The sequence below is a fragment of the Felis catus genome, chromosome A3, assembly GCF_018350175.1.
Source record: "Felis catus isolate Fca126 chromosome A3, F.catus_Fca126_mat1.0, whole genome shotgun sequence".
NCBI classification, from domain to species: domain Eukaryota; kingdom Metazoa; phylum Chordata; class Mammalia; order Carnivora; family Felidae; genus Felis; species Felis catus.
In genome coordinates, this window is record NC_058370.1 from 140,223,966 (window position 1) to 140,236,864 (window position 12,899).

The 12,899-nt window shown below is 52.4% G+C and overlaps 1 protein-coding gene across 3 annotated transcripts; it reads left to right on the top strand.

Moving 5' to 3' along the window:
• Window positions 1-2,357: 2,357 nt before the first annotated feature.
• Window positions 2,358-11,835, top strand: ALKAL2 (ALK and LTK ligand 2). 3 transcript variants are annotated; one of them, XM_023252169.2, is made up of 6 exons: window positions 2,421-2,625; window positions 3,560-3,825; window positions 5,163-5,216; window positions 5,298-5,378; window positions 8,123-8,188; window positions 11,215-11,835. In XM_023252169.2, exons 2-5 carry the CDS (start codon window positions 3,594-3,596, stop codon window positions 8,185-8,187), a joined length of 432 nt encoding a protein of 143 aa, XP_023107937.1. In that variant the 5' UTR covers window positions 2,421-2,625; window positions 3,560-3,593; the 3' UTR covers window position 8,188; window positions 11,215-11,835. The 3 variants fall into 3 exon arrangements, with proteins under 3 accessions (XP_023107938.1, XP_023107936.1, XP_023107937.1); XM_023252170.2 differs by lacking the exon at window positions 5,298-5,378 and having other exon boundaries at window positions 2,358-2,625; XM_023252168.2 differs by lacking the exons at window positions 8,123-8,188; window positions 11,215-11,835 and adding an exon at window positions 7,767-8,030 and having other exon boundaries at window positions 2,364-2,625.
• The last annotated feature ends 1,064 nt before the right edge of the window (window positions 11,836-12,899 follow it).

Below are 12,899 nucleotides of genomic sequence, written 5' to 3' on the forward strand. Positions count from 1 at the left end.
AAGTTGAGAAAGTCTGTAGAAGCGATTTATACAAAATCAGTGGTTCCTGGAGTCATTTCAGCACAGAGCTTTGCAAAAATGAATGAATTAAAACATGATTGTCTGATTCTTAATTGCCAGATCTCACGAAACTAAACACCAACCAGGCACCAGTTCTCCTGCTGTGGTTTATGCACGTAAGTATCTACTGAGATGGGCTGAAGTGTTGGTGCATACAGTTGGGCAGTAGAATTGAGTCATTCAGGAAATCCATTTGTCCCATTGCAAACCACAAAGAAAAAAGGATAATATTAATTGCTAGCAAGGCCTCCTTGGTTGGATGGTCGGTTGGGGAGGGGGAAATAATCCTAACAGGAATTATTTAGAAAAATCTTAATTTTAAAAATTAATTTTAAAATTATTTTTTATTTCTAGAAGTGTAGTTGACATATAATATTAGTTTCAGGTGCACAACACAGTGATTTAACAATGACATACATTAGAAAATGTTCACCTTGATAAGTGTAGCCACCATCACAATATAAAATTTTTACAATATGATTGGCGGCATTTCCTGTGCTGTACCCTTTCATCCCCAGGACTTATTTATTTTATAACAGGAACTTGTACCTTTTAACTCTCTTCATCGATTTCACCTGATTTTGTAAAATAGTATTTAAAAGGAAAGACGCTGTATAAATTTAAAATAATATGTGACTGAGCTAATTTCTTGTTTTTTTTTACCATAGCATTTTTTTTTCCCAAAAGCAGTTTTACACCAAAATATTTTACAACAGAGGCTTCACGCGCTCCTGCTGTTAGGCGGGTCTGGGCTCCTGCACCCCGGGCCAGTGCTGAGTGCCCACAGAGGGAATTTTTGTCACTAGGCGGCGCTCCTGCAAGAGAGTCACCCCCACTCCAAGGGAAAGGCAACAAGGAAACAAAATCCCATTTTATCTGCCTAAGAACTGTTTGGTATGAGTTCTCTCTCTCTCTCTCTCTCTCTCTCTCTCTCTCTCTCTCCTCTTTCTCTCTCTCTCTCTCTCGTATATCTTAAAAGAAACGTTCACATTTTAGTCATAGTGCTGGCCAAAAAAACAACACCCTATTTCCTTTTAAAGAGAGAATATAAACACATCCCCCCAAGAGATGCGGGTGGGGGGGTGGGGTTTAGATGATCACATTTTAGTATCTTCTGCGTCTATTCTATTTACCCGGGGCTCGCTTGTGTTCCGGAGGAAACAGAACTAGTGAAGGGAGACAGAGACAGAGACAGACGGAGAGATAGAGACAGAGACACACGGAGACAGACAGAGACAGGGAGATAGTGACACAGAGACAGAGAGACAGAGACAGACAGAGAGCCAGAGAGAGCAGAGACACAGAGAGACATGGACACAGAGAGACAGAGAGACGTGCCCGGAGACCCGGACGCAGGCAGAGTTCTGGGGGGCCCGCCCCCGCGACCCCCCAGGCCGGCCAGGGGTCTGCCCCCGGTGCCCCTCCGCCCCCCCCCGCCTCACCCCCCCGCCTCCCCCACCCCGCGGCATCTGTGCGCAGCGTCCCAGGGCGCGGCCCCGCGGGTGGTGGGGGCCCTTAATCCCTGCGCGCCCTGCCTTCGGGTTCGTGCAGAGAACACCTTCCCGGTCGCATCGCCGACTTGGAGGGCGTCCAGCTCTTGCCCAGAAAGCGCCAATAAAATGGGAAAGCGCGCAATTGATTGATAATACATTTTACAAGAAAAATATTACATTGTTGAAGCCTCCCCAAAGCGCCTGCCTGTCCCCAAAGAACCCGAACTTTCGGAACGACCTGGCCTGGGGGGGGGGCGGTGCCCCGGGGGCTCCTGCGGGCGTGCGCGAGGGAGGGGGTGCGCGGCGCGGTCCCCCGAGGGAGGGTCCCGGCAGGTGCGAGGCGGGGAGAGGGCCCCGCGCGTCCCGCCAGGTGCACCCCGAGGTTCCTTGCCCCGGGGCTGCCCCGCCTGGGACGGCGCAGGCCTGCTGGGTCCCGAGAGTGGAGCCCCCAAAGAGGGTAGACGCTAATCGACTTATTAAATGTGAGGCGATCAGGCAGCTCGTGTTTTAAGCCCAAGATCCACATTTAGACAAAAACAGAGCCGAGTTCCTGGTAAAGGCGTTTCTTCTCATCCTGTGACAAGTGACAGGAACGGAGGGGAACAGACTGGGGAGGGAGGGGGGCCGAGGGGCGGGGGAGGGGCGAGGGAGGGGCGGGGGAGAGGGGAGAGGCGGGGAGGGAGTGCAGGGTGGAGGGAGAGGGGAGGAGAGGGGCCTGGGGAGGGGGGGGGGCCGGACGGCGGGGGGAGACAGGAGGGGGCGGCAGGGAGGAGGGGGGGCGGGAGGGAGGGGGGTATCTGACGAAGATCCGCACGGGGGTTCGAACACTCGAGCGGCTTCTAATTAAAGACCCGCGCGGAGCCCTCGGGGACCCGCCTGACGTCGGCGCGGGGATAAGAGGCGGCGGGTCCAGCGCCCGGGGCGGCCGAGCCACCGCGTCTGCGCCCCGCGCGTCTGTGCGCTCCGCCCGCCAGGTCTGCGCGGGGCATGGAGTAGCGGGGCGCGGGGACACACGCGGGGACAGACGCGGGGACAGACGCCGGGACAGTCGCGGGGACAGACGCGGGGACAGGTAATCCGGCCGTGCTCCGACGCGCAGGTGGACTCCCGGGCGGCGCCGGCAGGTGTGGGCCGGGGGTTTCCCGAACCCGACCCTGCGGGCGGCTGGAGCAGGGGTCCCTGTCGGGGACTCCTCGTCGGGGTTCGGGGACGTCCGGCAGGGAGGAGGGGGCGACGCCACACAAAGGCGCGGCTGGGAACTCGGGCGCGGCCCCCACTCGCCGGAGGGCGCGGCGCTGCCCGGGCGGGAGGACCCCAGTCCACGGGCCGAGTCCTCCCAGGATCACCCCTCACTCCCCGCGGGCCGGGGTCCTCCCGGGGTCCTCCCGTCTCCCGTGGGCCGGGCCCTCCCGGGGCCCCCTCGCTCCCCGCGGGCCGGGCCTTCCCGGGGTCCCCCAGTCTCCCGTGGGCCGAACCCTCCCGGGGTCCCCCTCGATCCCCTCGGGCCAGGCCCTCCTGGGGTCCCCCTGTCTCCCGTGGGCCGAACCCTCCCGAGGTCCCCCTCGCTCCCCGCGGTCCGGGCCTTCCCGGGGTCCCTTCGTCTCCTCGTGGGCCGAGCCCTCCCGGGGTCCCCCTCGATCCCTGCGGGCCGAGCCCTCCGGGGTCTCCCCCCCCCCCGGTCTCCCCACGGTCTCAGAGGTTAAGAAAGTTGCGCCGATGTCTCCCGCAGCCAAGTGCAAGCGGAGGTGCCATTTCTCCCGAAAGTTGGGAGGGCGGGGGCAGGACCCGGGGCGGGGGGCGGGGGCGGCGCCCTGAGTCTCAGCTCCCAGCATCTCCGCGCCGGGGCCTCCGCGGGTCCCGGGGACACCGCGTCCCAGCCGCCGCCGCGGGCTCCCATCCGCTCGGGGTCCCGGGGGGGCCGCGGCCTCGGGCTCTGCCTGCCCCCCCCCCCAAACCCCTGCCGACTTTCTTTCCCGCCCCCGCCCCCCCACGCCCTGCCCCTGCAGCGCGCCGATCTCCCAGCGGCCGAGCGAGCGCACGATGCGCGGGCCGGGACGCCCCCTGCTCCTGGGGCTGCTGCTGGTGCTGGGGGCGGCGGGGCCCGGGGTCGCTGCGCCCCGGGAGGCGGCCGACGGACAGACCCTGCTGCGGCTCATCGCGGAGATCCTGCAGGAGCTCCGGAAGGGCCAGGCGGGCGAGGCCAAGAGGCTGCAGCTCGCGGGCCGCAGGGAGGCCTCGGACTCCGCGCTGGACCCCGAGGAGCAGCGAGTGGGTGAGTGCGCTCCCGGGGTGTGCGCGGGGCCCGGAGGGCCCGGGGGTCCGGGGCGGGGCCCGGGGGGATCCGGGGCGGGGTCTGGGGGGGTTCCGGGAGCCCCGGGTGGGGGTGGGGACCTTCCGCACGTGTGCGGGTCCGCCGCGTCTCCGGAGACACTGAGTCGTGTTTGCTGGGAAATACGGTCCTGGAGAAAACGTGTATTTTAACAGGATAAACCCATTTCTGTTGTTTGGGGGGGAAACAACTAGACAATGTGTTTTCATAAAGAGAAGCAAACGGGACTTGGGTGACCGACAGCCCTGCTCCGCTCCGCTCCAGGCGCGGGACCTGTTGCCCAGGTCGGAGCTTGGCACAGAACTGTCATGTGTCACTTCGGAAATGGAAATACTTTCAGCAGAGCTCTTTCAACTGAGGCAGAAGTGCTGCAGAGCGGCCCCCCCGCACCCCCGCCAGAGGCACAGCCTTCCCAGAGTGCCTGCCCCGTGGGAAATTTCCAAAGAAAGCTTGCGAGCTTTTAATGCTTTCATGACACAATTAGGTCAAGTGTGATAAGGTCAGTTTGATAGAGGCTGACGTTCAGACCAAGTGGGCAGGGTCCGCAGGGAACGTTCCCCCCCGACCAGGAGTATCTGTGAGAAGACAAAGTGCAACCACACGCCCTCCTAGCAAAAGTTACCACCCAGAGCGGACGAGTGAAAAAGCAGAAACCAAGCCTGGAATCAGAAAGAGTGTCAATGGGGCACTGCCTGTTCCCCCAGTGAAAACTGACAGCTGTCTTTCCCCCGGAACTTTACCTTTTCTCTTATAAACGAGTAAATGGCTATTTCCATGCATGTACATCAGCCTTGGCAACAGGTGGTTTTGAAAGCATTTAGTCCTTTTCCTAAATAGATACCTAGAAAAAGAGAAGTTTCATGACATTGTTTTTGGTTGCTGTTTGAAGGACTGGGTTTTCGTTTTAGAACTTTGAGAGCTCGTGGGATTTGATTCCCAAGCTCTCCAAAATGAGAATGTCTAAAGCGATTTGCTGCGGGAAACTAACCGCCACCCACACACATTTCTTCACCCTGTAACTTTGCCGTCACTGTCTTTTCCATCAGGGCAGAGACCAGACAAATAATATTGAAGCTTTGTGAACAGTTAATAGTTTATCTGGAGAAAAACACGTCCCTGATTACAAGTCTTCACACAGCCATCAGGGGGGCTCCGATCGGCTTTATCTAGTGCAGGGTAACCTGCACTTTCCAGCAACTTGCCTCAACTTTCGCTTAGATCACGTGACAAAAATGCTTCTCTCAAGCGATGCAATAATTACCTCCTTTCCCTTCAAACAGAAATCGTCCCTCGAGATCTGAGAATGAAGGACAAGTTCCTAAAACATCTCACAGGTAAGTGTCCTCACCTCTCCCCTGTGCCCCATCCCTGGCGCCCTGCGAGCCTCATGACATGCTTCTCCTTCCATGTTCCAGGTCCTCTTTATTTCAGTCCAAAGTGCAGCAAACACTTTCACAGACTGTACCACAACACCAGAGACTGCACCGTCCCTGCATGTAAGTGACAGCATCCGGACGGCTTTGGGAAAACCAGCACACGTAGATACGATTCTCATGTCCTTCTGTCTATACAGTCCCCTCCTTCTAAATCTCCTGTGTGCGAATATATTTCCCCCTATTAACTGTGGAGTTAGGGCGAGCAGACCATAGAAGAAGGTAACTGCGTTCTGTAGCAGCTAGTGCCAAATGGAAAATTATTTACATTCGCTGGAATTAATCACCTCTTGGAACCGGCTGAGCTCTTCCATTCACATTCTTGTTTTGTATATGAATTCTGGCACGATGTCTGTGTTTGTGTCTACTCAGTATGACAAACGAGCGCTAAGAACGAGTTGCTCAGATGACTAGGGTGTAGTTCTGTGCCCTGGGGCATAAAGAATGTGTGTGGGGCCCCCTACCCTGACCAGAGACTTCCTTGTTTCCGTTAGGGATTATAACCTCATTATCTAAGGAAGGACTTCATCGCTGTTTCAAACTTCTGCTCTTCTGGCTGGCCTGTCGCTAACCCACAAATGCAGAGTTCGCGCCTCAATCTAGTGCTCAGCCATAGCTTTCTGATCATTCGTCTGTAACAAAATGTATTCTATTTCTCCCAAAGTGGCTGCTAGTGCTCCTCACAAAACATAGAGTGATGACAAGTGACTTAGGAGCTAGTGACGTCTTCGTTTGCAGGGACTGCACCTTGATTTCACGTAAGGCTCCCGGGAGGGAAGTGTGCAGACACCAGGTGTCCTACTGGCTGCTTTTGGAGACTGTCCGACCAGACTTTCCCGCCCTGCCTTCAAAAGACAAAATGTAAACACATAAGCCACTTTACAGGCAGTGGAAGTTTTTTCCTGCTTAGGCAGCCAAGTTTGCCCCAACAACAGAGCTGCCAGCATGGAGGTCCCCGTCTAGGCACGCGTGACGCGGCCAGTAAGACCAGGAGCATCACCTGATACGGGAGGCTCCCTGTTGAGGCGGCGGGTGGCGCCCGGGGCCTCACGGGCTCAGCCGAGGCAAGCAGCACGTGGGCACGCAGCTCTGACTTACTTTCCAGCTCTGTCTCAGCCCGCCCATCGTCCAGGCCATTTGCAGCTGGCACGTGTTCTTTTCCCAGTTCCTTCCTCTGAAACGGCATCACCTTCCGTTTGAGAGTAGTTAAGTATTCCAGGGACCAGAAAACCTTCTCGTTTTTATTGTTTAAATGTGTGTATATTTTTATATTAAATCCCATCTTAAAATCACAGGGTCACAGGTTCTAAATTTGCAGATGGCCTCTGGGGCGGTCACTCCTGATCTTTCTTTCATTTATGGACGCACAAGCAGACGACCTGCTTCAGTTGCTTGCGCCCTGACACAGAGATGCCACCGCTTGACCGGAGGACACAGTGTGTGTCCACACCCACTGCCTCCTTTGGCTCAGAGCAACTCATCCATTCTGCGAGGTGGCCGTCAGGGTTCATCACGGCTCCTCTGGGAGGCGGGGGCGGGAGGCACGAAGCCCACAGACGCGTGCACTGGGCGAGCAGCTGCTTGTGCCGATGTGGCTTGCACCTCTCTCTGCCCACACAGAGCTGGAGAAACGAATCCTGGGAGGTCAGGACTGAAAGGAACCAGAGCCTTCTTACTCAAAGTGTGGTCCCAAGGGGGCGGGGGCTCTTTGGAAGAGCAGAACATGAAGTTTCTCCAGACTGCACCCTCATAGGACCCCCAGATTATTTTAGGGTTGGAGAACATGTGGGTTGGTGGGAGGCAGGGGTGGTGGTCAACCTCATGGCCTCTAGATGTGCTGCAAACGGGAGCCCTTACCTTGAGCGCACACAACACTGCGTGCACGTGTGCTGTATTTGGGAATACTGCACCGGAGATGACTTGGTGTGCGAGGGAAGAGGAAAAAAATGCCAGGAACCCAGATGCCCCAGCCTCCAGCTGTTAGACCTTTCTTTTTTTCCCCCTTTGAGCACAAACTCTCATGTCCTCTAAATATTTAAGAGCGTATTTGTAGGGGTAGGTTAACCGCTTGTCCAACACGTTGTGTAAATTCATTGTTGTCAATTTACTTGTTTATCAGAATTTCAGTTAAGAGTATGAATTCCTCCATTTCTAAGTAGGATTTTGAGACTCTTGAGAAGTAATTTATAAACTGCTGTAGCTTTTCCACAGAACTTCAAGCTGAGGAAAGCCCTTTACGGCCATGGTCACTAAACCTCGCTTGGTCCTTCTGAGGTAGCACCTATGGAATAATTTAATAGGAAATTAAGTGAGATATTATGGAAAATCAGCCTGGACTCAGAAATTAGCTCACTGCTTCCTTCTGTTATCCAGCCCAGGTCTTTCTGCTCTGTTACTTGAGTTTTGACCCATTGTCTTTAAGTAAGAGGGCTTTGTGTATGATGAACCCAGGTGGGGACCCAGCCTGCACATGCCCTGGAAGGAAGCTGCACAAAACCAAAGCCATTTTGAGGAGCTTGGGAGCCACCGCGGGAAGAAAATGGGCAGAGGACTCTGCATCTGGCCTCCCACACGGCTTCCCGTTCCATTCATCTCCTGCCCTGTGATGCTAAAGCCCCTGAAATACCATAAAAGATGAAATCAATGACTTAGAGCCCATGATTTCACATGACAGTCTCCGTATCACTTCCAGGGAATTAAAAATATTTAAAGAAATGGCTTTAGCAGCTGATATTCTTGTTAAAAAAAAAATGCTGTAAGGGTTGTTGACGTAACTGACAAGGGTCTGTGATTTATTTTCACTACAGACTATAAAAGATGTGCCAGGCTTCTTACCCGGCTGGCTGTCAGTCCTATGTGCTTGGAGGGATAAGGTAAGCCGACCACAGAGTCACTGGCACACACACCAAGGACCGGAGTCCGGTTTGCGATGTGAGAAATTCATGGGTGTTTAGAAACACCCTCCCCCCCTTTGGCCTAAGTAGCCTTACTTTGAGTCCAGTGACACTCAGAATATCTCCAAATAACGGCCATCAGTGTAAGGTACCCGGCCACCTGCACACAGTACCCCAGGCAGCTGTTGTGAATTTTTCCCGTGAGGGCTCCGTTGGCAGAGTGCTAACTGGAAACAAAACCCATTAGTGGACTAGTTTCAGCACATTAGTGCATAAAACAGGAGGCACGTCTAAAATCACGCCTGTTCACTTTTCAGCTTTCACTCATTCACTTACACTCATAAATGAGTGTATGACTAACCATATCCATGCAACTTTTATAGACATTATCTGGCAAATGTTTGAGTTGGAGTCTATCATCATGCTAGTTAGCTTATAAGGAATAGCCAAGAATAACTATTCTCTTCATATGTTTCTTTCATAGGCTCCAACGGTAAAAATATAAATGCACATCAGGAGCTTATGAACTAAATTTTTTACCTTGGCCTCTTGAGGGCTGATGTGCGACCTGTAACACCAGCGGTCAGCCACACAGATGGCTGAAAGGGCTTATTTTCCCGTTGCAAATACCGTGGGTTTCAGTCGCAGAATCTTACATTCACCGTGTGTCTTGTGGGTGCTGGGCATTTCAGAAGCCAAGTCTACCCGCACCAGACATGCTTCTGGTCCTCACATGGCTATTCCCAGACAATTTATCTGCTGTCCAGAAGCATTAATAAAAAGGGGGTAGGATGCTGTGTTTGTCCAGGGTTACCCTCATTTGTCTCGTGTGAGGGGAGAGAAGTCCTGACGCTCGCTGTGGAAAAGCCGGTGGTGATAAGTTAACGTCCAGACAGTGCGGAGTGGCTGAGCCAAACCTGGGAGCCGGGACTGGCCAGGCAGGCACAGTCAGCCCCGTCCCCAGCACCACGTTGTCCCCGCCAAACGCCCACGGTAACGAGAGGAGCAACATGGGGGTTGGGTGGAGCATGGGGTTGAGCGGGGGATTACGAGGCCACGTTTTGTGCCGGTTCACTGACACTTGTGTGGCACTCTGCACTTGGGGAGAAGGAAAAGCATGGTTTTGAATGCCAGAGCTGAGAAATGTCGTGCCCTAACTTGACCTCACCTTCACTTCCATCTGAGTCCTATCTGGTTTCTTCCACTGCCCACAAGGCACACAGAAAAGGCTTCTTTTTTAAAGCAGTGGATGGACTCTCCTGTCTCTGCAGGCGATATGCTCGGAAAGAGGATGTTGTTCGTATTAGGCCTTGCTTCATAGTGAGACCACCAGTGTTTGCAGAGATGAGCCAGGCACGTCCTTGGAAAACAACTTCCATTCACTTAGGGGCAGGGAGACCAAATGCCCTGTGGCCATCTAATCAGGAACATGCTCCCGGTCTCTACACCCATTAACTGTGCCCCCCCACCCCACAGTTGGTTGCTCCTAGAGGGGCAGCAGGGTGTCCTTACTAGAGCAAGAATGACTGTCGCGACCTAGGGAATGACGTGGGTGTGGAACTAGAACCGAGCGTGGTTCGACCCCTGCATCAGTCCCGGGATGGGCACGTCAGGGCTTTGGATACTCATGGCAACACCGAAAAGGGAGGGAGTCCTGGCGGGAGGAGATGTGGTCTCGGGAAAGGTGCTGATAGTTGGTGCACTTCCCCACCCTGACCCACCGAGTCAGGGTCCGGCTGGATGGTGGGACAAGGGAGACGAGGATGGTGTGTGCCCACAGGTGTGATGCCCAAAGGCCACTGCGCCCACTGTCACACTTGTCACGGCTGTAACTGTGTTCATTTTGGTCAAGAAATGGGTAAAGTTGGAAAAACACAGACATTTCTGCTAACTATAATAATTTCCTAATATTTTTTAAAGATTAATTTCTGCTAATTCCAGAAGTTTTAAACTGCAAGAACAACGTTGGTCACAACAACGTAGACAGGCAGGGCCCTGCGGGTTGGGTGAGGACATCAGTGAGACACAGGAGGGCACTCGCAGGACACACACTCCTGGTCAACACAGCTGCTCTGGTGTGGAGGAAGCGGGGCTCAAACACCTGTCTTCTGCTGCCCTGGCAGCTGCAAGGGATGGACACGGCTGCAGAACAGGGTTCCTCGTCCGGCTCCAGACCGAAGCCTTGTCTTCTCCGAGGCTGAGCCTGGAAGCAGCCAGTGTGTATGGGGTCCGAGCACAGGGACTCTTCACGTTTGTGAGCTGAGCACAAACCCCCTTGCCTCCTTCTTTCTGAAGCTCATTAACTAACTGATCCCCTCCAGCCAAAGGGAAACCACAGGCTCCCAGCCACTCTCCCTCATAGTCAGAGACCCACTCGAGACCCTCCCACACACACTTCATCACCTGGTGCTGCAGCTCAGGGAAGCTAGAACCCTGAGCTCTGGAGTGTTTCCAAAGAAATGTAGTTCTGAGCAACAAGGACCTAGTTCAGTCTACAAAATGCAGCCTACTTTCAGTAACCCTGAAGCTTACCATTATTTTTTAAATTAACGAATGATACACCAGTGGTTCGGGTACACTGCATGGAGTGCTAGAATAAAGAGTTTATTCTTGGTTATCGGTTTTGCAAATGCTCATGAAGATGGAAGTGTGAAGGCCAATCGACCGTGTCTCAGGACTGCCACCAACTGTCAATCGGTGTGGTGGCCCCAGTTACCGAGGACTTGACAACACACACATCAGGAGTAAGGACTGTCTTCAGACTTTAACAAGCATTTGGTCGTATTTAGGGAGGTTTTCACCCCTTAGCACAGTGAGCATGTAACAACTGTAGGACCCGGTTATCTTCCACAATAAATGGACTATGCTTTTTGGAACAGCGAAATATACATATATGCAGCCCTTGATCCCTTGTGTTTATAAACACATTATGTTACATAATTCAACATCAAGGTCTTCTAGAAGCGCTAAATGTGGATGGTTATATCTGAAACCATGTTTTTCAGCCGTGAGCAGAGGGCAGAGGGACGGCAGCCTGTGAACCATGAGAAGTGCCTTGGGGACCAACAGGGGACAGAACCTACTACCTTCACGAACACATCCCCTTGTGAACAAGAGATTTATTTTTGCAGACAGACTCTTCCATAATTCCTTTAACTTGAGTTATGTATGTCGACACTGTTGGCAGATATGTATTCAGCAAATCAGCGTACCTGACGTTAATACTGGCCACTTGTGATTTTGGAGAAAAAGAAGGATCCACGTTTGATGAGCAGGGCTACAAAGTGACAGAGAAAGCGATTTCCTTTTCCTAATTAGGTGAAATCTCAAAGAATATTTCTTTAGAAACATAAACAGAATCCGAAACTATATTTTCATACAGCATATGGTATGATTTAATATTTTTATTACTTTTACAATTAAATTCCCAGAGTATTATTTGGAATTGCATGAAAACCCACAAAAAAACGTGTCACGTTTTGGAGACAGTGGAGTGTAAATCAGTGAACATACCCAGGCTCATTTCATTTGTCCTTTGTACAATAAATGTAAGATAGTATCCAGATATTGTGCAATATGTAAATACTGTAAATGCTGAAACAAGTAATAAACAGTGTTTATTATAATGAAGTCTTAAAAGTGACTCTTTACCTCTGATGAGTTCACTGGTGGGAATTCATGATTTACAGACCTATGAAGAGATTGCAACACTGGCAAGAATGTCATGGAATACAAAAGCCATGAATACATGAAGTGGGAAGGCTATGGATTCTTGGAAGGGACAATTAAATTGACTTTTTTTTTAAGGAGATGCTACTATGGAACCGTGGCACGTCTTAAGATAGAGCCTGATATGGTGATGAGTATTTAATAAATATTTAAATAAGAATGCATTTCCCGCGTGACATGGTAATCATGAAAACACTAAGAAGTAAGACTTCCAAGTGGCTCTAGATTTTTACAGGTGATCTATTTTGAACAAATGGTCACATCCAATTTAACACAACTGAAATCAGCAGGAGTTTCTCTGTTCACATGACTTCTCGCCTGGATACGGCCGTAAGGACAAAGTAGACATGAGTTGCGGGAGGTGTCTGAGGTTCATATTTAAGATACGTATTCAAACGGTAAAGAAACAAACTTATAGGGATTCATTCATGATCACAAAGGCACAGAGTATGACATTACTTTGAGATTATTCAGCAACTACTGACTGACGAGGGCAGAGTGTAACTCTGAAGTGCTCTTTCTTATTCCTATTTTCTAATGGTGGTGAATTACTTGATCTTTCCATCTCAATTCTTTACTTTTTTAGGGTATCATCACCAATTTCTCAATACATTTAACCTTGAGAGGTTCCTACTTGTCTGAGGAAAAGTTTTCAGGTAGGACTCTCTTCGGGTGACTCCACAGGGAGGCGGACACACGTCCTGCCAGGGTGGTGGGAGAGGCAGCCTGCACATCCTCCAGGTGGGAGGAGACTCCAGAACTAAATGCCCCTGCCCCGCCCCCGGCCCCTCAGGGCACCCTGATGGGGCAGCTGTTCCTCTACACTGATCCACTCAGACTCTGGGTGAAGACCGATCGGTGAGTGGTGTTTCTCCCAGGACTCCGGACCACCAGCTACGAATCAGGGTAGAGGCCGGCTGTAGAGCAAGCTGTCACCCATCTAGCCATGCCACCCAGGAGG